The 13,303-nt window shown below is 32.1% G+C and overlaps 1 protein-coding gene across 1 annotated transcript; it reads left to right on the forward strand.

The window, feature by feature from the left end:
- Positions 1 to 5,869: 5,869 nt before the first annotated feature.
- Positions 5,870 to 7,368, forward strand: LOC130655500 (integumentary mucin C.1-like). Its single transcript, XM_057458267.1, has 2 exons — positions 5,870 to 7,019; positions 7,249 to 7,368. The coding sequence occupies exons 1-2, from the start codon at positions 6,674 to 6,676 to the stop codon at positions 7,350 to 7,352; spliced, it is 450 nt and encodes a 149-aa protein (XP_057314250.1). The 5' UTR covers positions 5,870 to 6,673; the 3' UTR covers positions 7,353 to 7,368.
- Positions 7,369 to 13,303: the final 5,935 nt, after the last annotated feature.

Genomic DNA, 13,303 nt, shown 5'->3' on the forward strand with positions numbered 1-13,303 from the left:
TAGCCCATGGAGTCACGTGGAACAGGCCTGAAGTATGAAATAGGACAAAATATTAAATTGGTACCGTAGCACTAGGAAAATCTTACAGACTCAGCAAAGCACCGTGAAGGAGATACTGCTCCGACAACAAAAAAGCGAAATGAAAACGGAACCTAATTGTAACGATTCTAGAAAGCGCTGGGGAGGCTAAATTTCTCCTCAGGCAAGTATCGAGTTTGCCAATGTGTGAATCCGCCCATGACACCAACTATTTTCTTAATCACATCCAGAGCTCCTCTCCTGTGATTCCATTTCCTCTATCATACCTCACAAGAACCTACTCTTTATGGGCTCTAGCTTCGTATGAATTTCACACCTGTTACGTCGTCGAGCGTAAAGAGATGTCCAATTGGTTTAGCCATACGGTTTCCTTGAATTGGTGCAGTTTAGCCCAGTACGACCAATAAGGTTTTAGTCCAGTGGTAGAACCTACCCTATTGAGCCTCCTCCTAACATTTTAAAAATAACTTAGGGGTTGAAATTTGGCGAATTTTCAGCATTCTTAAGTTAGCTTTAGGACACAAAGAATCTTTAATACGACGTCACGCTTGTTGTCATGTTGATTCTTTGGTTAAAAGGTGGTCAGAAAAATAATTTCTTATTAGGAAATATCCATAATAACACTTCAAAAGTCACATTTTTTTCATGCTTCTTTATTAAGTAATTTTTGGCATCTAAATCGTTTGTGTAACGTTTATTATTTCGAAGTTTTTATCTCACTGTCTTTTTTCGGGCTCAAACAAGTTAGAAAAATTTAAATTATCCCACATTACAACTGCGCTATTGCATTGTCATTGTCAAGACAGAATTACAACATGACTTCTTCCTATCAAAATGGACGGTGTCCGGTATAAAAAATAGGCTTAAATATGTCACATAGAATCAACATGTTTTTTATTTGGAAACGAATATAAACTACGGTGTTTTCTCACATCGACAAAATTTTTGTGGTGCATTTTTTCCAATATGATGAACATTTTTCATTTCACAAAAATACAACTGTGTGATTCTAAATAAGGTGTTGCATCCTGATTTCATTCGACAGTCGTAATGCGATATCCCCTATCTTTAAAAAATTTAAATCGCAAAAAATTCCGATTTTCTTGACTTGTTTGCGGTTGCTTAAGGTGGTTCCCCTAGAAAAAACTTTTAAATTTCAAGAATTGTCATTTAGCTGTTTTCTGACAGCAAATTCATCTTAGAATACCGTGGCAAGTAGTGCTTAGGTTTTTATTGCGCATTCTGCTACTTTTTCCAACCAACCACAAATGTAAGTGCATAGCAACGCCCATAGCAACAATTTTTGCATTTTTGGACAGCTTTCTTGCCCCTCCGTCGATGCTTAATTCCTTGCTATAGCTAGATGATACTTTACGGCCTCCTAAGACAAATATGACAGTTTTGAATATTAAATGTGGTGTTCCACAAGCATCCAGAAAGCTGTCTTAACGACGCACCCTCTGAAGTGAACTCGTCAGAGGTCTTAAGTATTTGGTGCTTTTTAGGTCGAAATAGTGTTGGCGTACACCTTTTGTCGCTCCACAAGTCAAGAATGTCCATAAAATAATCTATAATAATAATAAGTTTTTTGCCGTTCAAGTTCGGAATCCACTCGAAACAAGAATTTTTAAGATCGAAGCACCCACGCTTTACAATTTCTTCTGTAGATGCAGGCATTAGTACCACCTAGTGTTTAAATAAAGCCGATTTTCAAATCAAAGTTTTGTCGTTTTAGCGTTTCTGTTGTCCAAAAAATACCGCATCAGTGCTCGGGAGGACGAGTCAGCCTTGCAAAAATGCGCTTACCTCAATCCTACACGTGACTCTTGAGGAACATAAGCGGCCAAAAAGGCGCTTGAAATGACGCATGTTATTCAGTTATTTGGTTAGGGGTCGAGCAGCAAAATGTCATATCTTGCCTATACTTCTTCTAGCAACGGGCAATAATGGCAACCAATCAATGAAATATTTGTCTTAATTTTGTCGTACCGTCACATACTATGATATCCTGACGAAGTATCTTCAGAAAAGGCAATCCTCTGCGGTATGGTTTTTTTCTAATGGAACCGCCTTAAGAAAACAAACTACCTTCAGATCTCAATTCTTTGTGTTGTCATGACAACCGTTTTTTGGAAAACAATAGAATAAACGACCTGAGATGGTGGTAATACAAAATTTTAAAAAAGGAAAAAATCAAGAAGATTAGGGTTTTAAATGTTTTTAAGACAAGAAAGCTTTCAACTCATTTTCTCGTGCGTAAAACTTTTTCGTCGATGAAAAAAATTGCGTGACTTTACATGGGAAAAATCTCGTGACTTTCTACTGGCAAACTTAAAGAGAAAAAAAAACTATAATATGTAATAAAGTCCGTGTGTCCTTTCGGTAAATATTTCGGCATTTTTAACCAACAAATTTTACGCTTATCATATAACAGCGTCTATGGAAATGTGTATAGATTATTATTGTTTTGCACACAGGATTAATTCCTGCAGTCAGCTTGTTTGACGGTTGGTGTTTATTATAAAATAGCGTCATCAGAAAATTAAAAGAAATTATATTAATGTCGTGAGGTATGCACTAATTAAATTCAGGCTTTTATTTCAGAATAAGTTATTCAATTAGTTGACATAAAAATTATAAGCCTTTGATATAAAAACAATTTACAATGACAGAGGGGAAGATGGATTAAATGCGTTATTATCAACGGGAACACGTCCGCAATTTATTCACATAGACCTTTTAGTCACTTTAGATATTTGGGTAATTCTTTTCATCTGAGTCGTACTAAACAAAATTTTGATCAAGGAACGCAACATTCCTTCATCAATAATTTTCCTCCAAATTAGTCGCACGTAAATATAATTTTCACCACATCCATCATACAATCCCACTTTCAATAATACAAGATTTACTGATTGCTAATCAAATTTAAATTTTAACTAAGTATTTAATTAAATTAACGCAGTTTAAATAGATTAATTAACGTACAATGGTCTTTAATTAATGTTGTAATTAATCAAAGGGTTCAAATTGAATGATTGAACTATTGCAGATATGCTTAAAATTAGAAATAACATTTTGCACCGCAATATCAAAACTCAGACATGATTTATAGTTATATTAAATGACATTCTGTATGGAAAACTGGTCAGCTGTGATGCAGCCATTTTTTATCGTCTGTTTTGGTAATATTTACATTTATTTATGATCTTCCTTAAGTTCATACCTTGTTGATAGACTTTCGGAAAAAAGGAGTATTTTTGTTTTAATCAAATTTTTTGTATTTGTATTTTTTAGGCACTTGCTTCCATTTTTTCCCCACGATTTTAAGTTGTTTGCTTGCCTTGTTTTTTCTTCCGCATTATAAAATCTTAAAAAATGCATTTTTCTTCAATTTTAGTTTTTCTGCTTACGATGGCATGTATCGCATCTTCAAAAAACATGAATCCAAGTCATGGTAAATTAGTTAGTTACAATAAGTATAATGTTGTTATAGAAACATATAAAAACAAATATTAATTTTAAGATTTTCCTTAATTAGCTTTATCAATCAGCAAAACATAAAAAACTCAACCTTTTTAAGTAATCTAATTTAAAGGATGCGAATTTTTAAATAGAAGCTGAAGATTAACTTTTATATTTAGTTCTATTCACAATGTGACAGTGTTAATTCCACGAACGAGTGCATTTCTTTGCACTGTCCTTTAACACTACATTCATGAATCAAACTATTATTTCGGAGCACATGGGATTGTGTGCGTGCTCCAATTATAAAGCCCGCAATGTTCATTTGTGTGCTTTATAATTGGCGCATTGTGGCCTCTCCTTGTCCTGCCCTTGTCACCTATCCAAGAGATTATAATGATCTAGAACTTTTTTGCAGCCCACAATGAAGAAGGCGAATCGACATTTGACAAAATTGAGACAACCAATCGAGTATATGGTATGATTGTATTCATCTCAATTCTCTTAGTGTTCGAGACTTTTTAGCAAGTCCTATAAATAACAGGATACCAGAAACACAAATAGGAAAGATCCATTTTGTTAATTAGACTAAAAGCAAATTTTGAAGAAAAACATTGAATATAGCATAAATAAGTCTACAAGAATTTGTTAGCAAATCAATCCGTTTCCGTTGAGAAATTATACGTTGAATACTTTGGGAAGGGATCCGACGTTAACATTTGGAAAAAGGGGAAACTTAGGGGAAGAAGAAGATACTTTTTGAGAGTGCAACACACGAAAAAATGCTTGTTAACAATATTACACATTTATATGTAGGACTGGAAAAACAAACAGGACTTTAAAAGTGGCTTACTTTGAACGTACTTGGTTTATCTCAACACATGCCCTTCTGGATTTTCAATACGCATTTATGTAATAACGAAAAACTTTCTGAAACGTATCACTTTTTCAAAACATCCTATTAGTATATAATTCATGTTTTATGTTTTTAGGTAATGAAGATTTATTTGAAGGTGACATAAAATTGCCAAGGAAAGAAAAAGAAGCCTTTCTAAGGAATCGAAGGGAAGTAGAATCGACTAAATTATGGGATACAAAAGATATTCCATTTTATATCAATCATGATATGAGTAAGTACGTACAATTGATAAAAATAATACAGCAACCTAGTTTGAAGGACTAGTACACTTTCCATAATTGTTGTTACATTCTATCCGCAGACATTCTGGATAACTGTAAATAAACATACCCCTGATAAGTTTAATACATACTTAGCTAGATAAAGAAGAATGATTTCTTCCTGCCAAGAAGAAATAAAGGCCTAATAATTGAAGAATATTGACAGTAATGCTTCCTTTCGTTATTAGTTTTCATTTTCCCACCACCTTGACTATCCTCTTTACCAAAAACCTGGTTGCAACACCCTCGTATTTGAATTATATGCAGAAAAATTATCTGCTTATATTCCAGGTAGATTGATCGGTTGATCAATCAACGAGATTTGGAAAAGCTGCACTCACTTTAAAGACATGCAGCTGAAATTGTAGAAAATATGATCAAAGTACAATTGCAGAAAAAAGATATTATTATTTAATGAAAATAAAAACAAAATTATAGGAGCAGAATCAATAGTAAACAACTCGAGAGTGCAACAACTTTCTTTACACGAAACAGATTTGGAATTGGGCGTTAGAAAAACAATATCTTTATTCTGTTCATAGATATATTGAGGTAAATCTTTTAGCTTCACACAATAATTTTACATGCAATACTCTTTCAGGTTTGAAAGGTATGAATGCAATTTCTACAGCTGTTGAAGAGTTCAATAAATTATCTTGCGTGAAACTTATTAAGCACAGCATCTGGTCTATCCAATCGAAGACGAACTATATTAACTTTAAGTACGGAATTGGGTAAGTCCAGTGCGCTAATACATTCCTCGTAAAAAATTTGATATAACTTGGTGAATGAAAAGGTGAATGACAGAAATACATTTTACCAACGGCATTAACTCTCATTTGCATTCGATCATTCCGCATTTTTCAAATATTTACGTGCAAAAAACTTTCACAAGAAACAATCAATATGCGCAAAATAGTTTCATGACTTGCAAGAATTGATATTCTAATTTATTCAATGCGTACAGGTGTTATTCAGATTATGTGGGTCAGAAAGGAGGCAGACAAGAAATCTCAATTGGAAATGGATGTGAAACAACTGATATTGTCTTGCACGAAATACTGCACGCTCTAGGTTTCTGGCATGAACATACTCGTCCAGATAGAAATAAATACATTATTATTAATTTTGACAACATATTTCCAGGTAACCGTATTCTTTTTTACAAATAATTCTGGAAGAGAATTAATTGCAACAACAAATATTACGGAATTCCATTTTCAAAAAGGTAAACTGAAAAGAAAAAAAGATTTTTCTTCGTCAGTTCGTGCCACTTCTGTTTTATTCTAGGTAAAGAGGGAAATTTTGCTATTCAGTATGGAAAATGGATTGTGGACATGCCGTATGACTTAAGTTCTATCATGCATTATGGCCCGTAAGTTTGAACCTTGAGAAATACAATATACCATATAAGGTCCTATTAAATATGTTAACTTAAATATTTTGATCATAATCATTTCAAGGACATGAATCTTTTACTGAAACGCTATACACCCTGTTTATACCTATAAGATGACGCACCGCAGTGGTATGTCATTAAACTGAATAAAAAATACCGTAGCATAAACGCACTCATGTTCTTTTTTATTTCTATCCACACCCTTTTTTATTCACACTACTTGATTATTTTTATTCCAGCCCACAGAAGCAAAAAAATTACTTTCTCGTTTCTGTCTGGCTATGCTTAACTTCTATGTGACATCAAACGCCAGCATGATATCAAATTTGTCGTTGATAATCGTAGAGATATAAACCTTGCGTAAGTACGTCTTTGAAATCATCAGTCATTTTTTTTATTTTTTTCAACTTTCAGAAAGGCGTTCTCAAAAAACGGTTGAAAACAGTTATTCCTAAAAATCCAGAATTCAAATTGAAACAAACAACACAACTAAGTGAAATTGATAGGAAGCAATTAAAGATATTATATTGTGGTGCATCTCTGATATCTTTTACATCAACAACTGCACCAGTATCAGAAAACACAGTGATCATGGAAACTCAAACACATCAATTACTTGAAGAAACAACAACGAGAAGAGAGGGAACGATAGCAACATCAGCAGGAATGACGCTAGCAACAACATCAGCAGGAATGACGCTAGCAACAACATCAGCAGGAATGACGCTAGCAACAACATCAAATAGGAGCAATACAGAAAGTAAAACAAATCCAAGTACAGCAACAGCATTAATAACAACAACATCAACAACAACAACAACAACAAAACCAGAAATAAAAATAAGTTTTTTATCTGCTAAAACAACAACTAGGAAAAGTACAACAACAGCAACAGAAATGACCACAACAACAACAACAACAACAACAACAACAAAAGGTGTGTACTACTTGCCAATTTGGTAACTATGATTTGATATTTTGAATTTACGAGATGCAACTAAATTTTCAGCACAATTTAGCTACGGGAGTAATGTTTTGGTAAGGCTATTACGACGGTCAAACTTTTGGTAGAGTACTAAATTTATTTAAACCGCAGTAGGTTATTTGTTGCATTTGGAATTTGCCCTCTAAGAAAAACTACATCTAATATTTTTTTGATTTTTCAGGTTGCGCAGACTTATGGCCAATATCCAGCTGTATATTTTACAAACTTTATTGTAACATATCTGATATTATCAGGTTTAACTGTTGTAATACCTGCATACTATAAGTAAGCGTGAACTGGCATATGTATAAATAGTTTCTTAATGTAACAATCAAAATGTCAAACTTTCGTTTTAATCTATTACAACAATTGGAGCAAGACACGACTCGGAAAATATTATTGTTTTTCATCCTTCTTTTTATTTAATTAGTCGTTTTGCTTTTTCAAGAACGAAAAAAAATGTATTACTAATGTTTTGAAAACCTAAATTTATATTATTTATTTTTAATTTTTTTTTGTTTGGATGGATAGTTTAAAAACCTCAACAGAAACCTTCTGAATGGGAATGCAAAATTTAATTTAAAAGCGGCACTCCTTGACTCTAATCTTGGCAATACAAGATGAAATGCGATGATAGATATATAGTAATGAAGGTCTCGGCATGCTGGTGTCAATATTTTTGATATACGAAGTTTAAGAATTAAATTTTCAGCTCCAAAGAATTGAAATATTTTGTGACATAGCTAACAAGCTATTTACACATTTTCAACATCTTCCGAGTTACTGCAGCTGTAGACATTTCCTGGCAAAAATAGCTAAGCCATATTTTGTTTCGTTTTTACATATTCGCACACAGGAATTTATATATGAAAAAATAGCTTCTTTAAAAAAATATCGTTACATTTTTTGCATATTCTAATTCATTCATATCTCACATAAAACATGCAAACAAAAACATAAAGATATTTTCAACATTTTCTTGGCAACTTCGCCAATTTTTTTTTACCTTAAAATATGTCGAGCTTCTAAGTAATTGTGGTAAAATTTGAAACATTGCTTTTACTGCTTCTTTTGTTATCATGGTTACAACAAGTAAACAAGTGACAAGTTGTTTTGCTTTCGATGTGTGCTTAAAAACCTCTTAAAGATGTGCTTATTTAGCCAGATAAAAGTCACGAGATTTACAAGCATTGTGGAGGCACATAAGGCGATTAATGTTAGAGTGTTGCTTACAATGTAAGCACGTATAAACTGAGGTATCCACAACATTAGGAGAAAACTCAAGATTGCAATTTGATATCTCAATGAAATGTCATGACAATTGCAAAAATATAATGTCTAAGCTATAATGTATTATATTTTTAACAGCCAATGTCTTCATAATTTTAATTTTTCTATTCACTATTTTTAAAACGAGTTTGAAATACATTCTTCTTTTTGTCAACGATTATAAATGAAGTCTCGTGTTGTAATTAATTAAGCTTGGTTGTCTAATAAATAAATGTTTGATGCATTGATCACCTTTACCAATCGATGTTTATTCACTTCTCACTTCTAAAACACTCTTATATAAAGTACAAAATTTTTCAAACTAATTCGTCGTCGCAAAAAATGTGAAAAGACGATTTTAACTAAATCTTCTAAAGCACTATAAACATCTTCTCATATACTGGTATTTGAATAATGCAAAATTTTGGAGTATGCTTTTGAATAACAAATCGAACTTAAATCATTTTGCAATATGTACTTATTAAAAAGTGTTTTTGGGAACAATCGGCTTACAAAAGCATTTTAAGTCTTCAAAAATATCTTTGCTTACATTGTTGTCTCGGATACAAGAGTGATCTCATTGGACGTTTCGCGCCTTGCAGTTGGGTAATAGTACTCTAAATTTTAAATCGCTTGAAAGGCTAGTTTCCTTTTTTTTGCTTTAAAGGCTAGTTTCCCAAAGCACAGAAGTTTAATATTAAGGATGGTTATTCGCTAGTACAAAATTCGCCCAGGACAATTACAGTTATATTTTTGAAGTTATTTTCGGAAAGCTGTGAAATAGCAAATAAAAATTATATTGGAGAAGTCTGAGGGAGTGATTTTATTGGATCTTTATTAGGCTTCACTATATTATGATTAGACACTTCGACAAGATCTATCTTGGTAAATAACATTTATTACAGTCTCATTCTATTCTACAGATCCTTTCCCAGTGTTTCCTTATTATATCCCAACATATGATCCCTTTTAGTTTTCGATAGATGCGGTCACCAAACGTAAAGACATTTTATAAAGAGTAGCTATTATTTAAAAAGATAAAAAAATGATCCACGAAAAGTGCAGAGAAATTTCTAAATGTTACTTGGAAGAAGAACAATGGTGCATATGTTAGATATATTGTTATAAATAATCCTGCACATTATCTTCTCAAGTGCTGCAAACATAATGAATCGATTTGAACTCACGACCTTTCGCTTGCCGGGCGATTGCCTTACTGACTATGGTATTCATATTCAATTTTGTATTGTTTCTGCCAAATAGATAATACGCTATGCGTCACGAGTGAAAGAGGAACATATTGAAATTGCCTTAAAAAACGCAAGCTGGAAAATTTTGTAAATGACATGTAACAAGTGACGTTTTCATGCGAATTCACATGACTTTTAAGTGGTGTTGACTATACCATATTTTGTAAATATAGGTACTTAATTAATCTCAAAGATAAATAACTTGATAAAAAAGTCACATATTGCAATGCATTTCATGATTTACACCTAATTTTACAAAATAGGAAATTATTACTACTACTACCTGAAAAAATACGAGTTAAATGTGCAGCTACTGGTCACTCCTTGAACTTTCTTGGTTTGTCGTTTGGTTTCATTTTAATGTTATAAAAAGAATGAATGAAGTTGATCATGTGTTCATTTTCTTTTAAATGCTCTTAAATAGTTTAAGGAGTAGTGGTTTGAACTTTAAATTTAGTTAATATCCTCTTTCGACCACTTAAGAGTAAATGGACAAACAAACAGCTGGTAAAACGTTATAAAAGCAGCAGTCAAATGTAATTAGTTCAGTAAACAGAAAGTACTGACAGGAAAAGAAAGAAGGCACGGACGAACGATTAAAGGTAAATCGCTTGAGACGTTAATAGTTTGAAATTCCACAAAGTTTAATTCTTCTCTTTTTCCGGATGAAATAAATATCCGTATGATTTTAAAAATGTTTTAGCATTATTGTCAAACTTTTCTAACGTATTTTCAACATTACTTCATTTCTCCGGCTATATCATTTTTGTTTGATTATAGTCGTCTATGAAAAAATGGTGCATGGTAAAATTTTGGCAATGCTTTTATCAACCCTCTTACTATATGGAATGATAAGAATCAACAAGGCTGCGCCAAGTCCTTGCCTTTACAAGTGTCGGACAACATTCGATCGATGTGCTTCGAGCAATGTGGAAGAGGAATTCGAGATTTGCAAGAAAACTCATCAAAAATGCTACAAATCTTGCCTTGTCAAAAATGGTGAGAAAGTCGATCGTTTAAAAGAAGGGAATTTTAACAATCGATTTTAACAATAATTTGTTACCCGACATTTACATGAAAATATTTTTTTATAATTTGCACAAGTTATTAATAGAACTGTGAAGCTTTTTTATTCAACAAATCTGTATATATTGACTATGTATATAAAATATTCATTTTCCAAGAACTTTTCTCAAGAATAGAAAGTAGTGTAATCTATATTTTTATTTCTTAACCCCATACAGGTAAAGCTTATTGGAGTCAGGAAAATTTTAGATTATTATTAAAAAAGCTCAAAGTTCATAGAGTTTTTATTTGAAGTAAAAACTGTAATCGTTTGGCAGGAGAAAGATGAAACAGAGAAATATATAAAACAGTAAACAGTTTTTTTGTTTTCTTCATGCAGTTTGAATGTCAATGTGTCGAACAATTATTGCTTAAAAAACCTCTACTCTTTAGACCTTATAGCTGCAGACAATATGGAGTCAATAGGGCATGCTAAGTTCTGAATAAGGGCTTCTTTTCTTGAAAAAAAATTTGTAAGGTAATATCACAGTGTGAAGGTAAAAAATGCAACAAAGAACCATGAAGAACAACTCTAAAAAACAGCCCTATTCGATAGGGAAATAATATGGCTTCCAGAAAATATATACTTATATATAATTATGACATCTAGTATGACCTTAGAAATATGAACAAATATTCAATTGCTGAAAAAAAATTTAACGACACACGGTCGTGTACACAATCTTTTATATATATAAACAATGCAAAATTTAAAAAATCGCCTTAAAATTCTAAAAATTTAAAAAAATTGCTAAACAGGTAAATAAACAATTTGTTTTGCAAATAATTGGTCAAATGACAAAAAAATTATTGTGTCGTAAGTATAGTTTTGTGAGAGATAAACTTATCGCAACTTTACCTCATTATTATTAAAGGAGAGGCGAACTACGCTGCGGCACGACTGCTGAATAAAAGTTTATGATAACTGTTGATTTTAAAGACCAGACTGATTGGCTTGCTCGCCTGCTCCATAAACTACTATAACTATAAACCATACATCATTTTGTTTACATTTTTGTGAGTGCTGAATTATTTATAATTGAGTATTTTTACACATTTGTCAAACGGGTGGCTAAATTAAAAAACAATGGGACATATTCTCTCTTTATTGTGATGGTCACAGGGTCAATGTACAAAAAGTGACTTCATAAGAAAAAGTTGAAGATCAAAATGGCAAAAACAGCATGTAAGGAACATATTTTTATCATTTTGTACTACTTAACTGGCGAATAAAATAGCGAGTAACGATAAAGAAAGTAAAAAACCGAGGAAGAAAGATGAAGCCACCATATTGCACGCTCGATTTGCTATTGAAGGTTTCCGGTCTGTATATTTATTCAACTTTGGCGCTCTCCCGATAACAATCTTTATCGTTCGAAGTTGGTAGTATGTTGTGGAAAAGGGACTCAAAACATGAAAAAATATTGTTTTTGATTATAACGGATATTTCTTTAGTTCAGAGAAGTTTAAGCGAAGATAATAATCATGATTATCCCAAGTAAAAGATGTTATTTTGATGTTTACTAAAAAGTACATTTATCTTAGCAGGTTTTGGGATTTAGAAATCTATATATATCTCGCTTAAAATATATTTTCTGGCTGCCACACAATAGTTTCTTGTTAGCCTCTCCTTTAACCACACAAAGTAGATCGAATAAAAAAGCAGAATATGTCTTGTTTTAAATTTCAAACGAAACAGAATATATACATAAACCCAAAGCCATAAAAGTAAACATTAAAATAAACAATTCGTCCTGTATAACCGTATTAAGGTAAACAATGGCTAAAAATTTTTTTGAGCAATTTTTCGTAAATGTCTAAACAATGTATGAACCGAAGTGCAAAAAAATCTTTTCAAGAATAAAATGTAGTTAACGAGAATTGAAATTTCAATTCAGAAAATTAGTACATTTTTACATTTTTTTTTAAGTCTCCTTTTTTTAAGAAAATGCTATCATATATAGTGAAACACATGCAATATAATTTGACGAGTATAAGACATGCAACTCACAAGGCTTTTAACAATCACTGTATCATCTGGTTTAGCAATACTCTAGATTACTGAATAGAATACAGGTCCTGAAAACGATTAAGTGTTCAATCTTTTAAACTATGTGCATATACTTTGAAAATAAACAGTATTCGGATTAGGTCGGGACACAATGTCTACGTGGCAAAAATGTTATAGGCGCGCGACCACATTTCTGCATCCTTTTGGTGTATAGTTAGTCAACGGGAAAGAAAAATGCATCTAGTTTTTATTTCAGAAAGCAATGGAAATCTCTAGTGCCCATAACAAGGAGAAATTATAATCCTTTTACTACAAAAACACCATATTAGCCAGCGTATTGCTTATATCGGTTCCACGATAGATTTTATGCACGAAATTGTTAAAACTTTGCTGGAAAAAAAATGATTATCTGTCGATTGTATTGAGCGATAATAAAATTACGTTTTCTAATATGCTGGATAGCCAAATAAGACTTATTAAAATGTTTTGTATTGTAACTGAAGCACATAAGGTAATTACTAAAAGAAAACAATTAAAAAGAAAAAAATGTTAATGCCAACCTGTGATCTTTTTTAGGTAAACAAAATCTGGGTCTTGCAAACACAAATATAGCAGCACTTAAATATAAAAGACAGATTGAT

This window comes from Hydractinia symbiolongicarpus, chromosome 8 (genome assembly GCF_029227915.1).
Source record: "Hydractinia symbiolongicarpus strain clone_291-10 chromosome 8, HSymV2.1, whole genome shotgun sequence".
NCBI classification, from domain to species: domain Eukaryota; kingdom Metazoa; phylum Cnidaria; class Hydrozoa; order Anthoathecata; family Hydractiniidae; genus Hydractinia; species Hydractinia symbiolongicarpus.

What these genes read in the sequence shown, in the direction of transcription:
- LOC130655500 (XM_057458267.1), top strand. Translation starts at nt 6,674, where the DNA reads ATGGAAACTCAAACACATCAATTACTTGAAGAAACAACAACGAGAAGA. An exon ending in AACAACAACAACAACAAAAG is followed by an intron (nt 7,020 to 7,248) that starts GTGTGTACTACT and finishes TTGATTTTTCAG; the next exon opens with GTTGCGCAGACTTATGGCCA.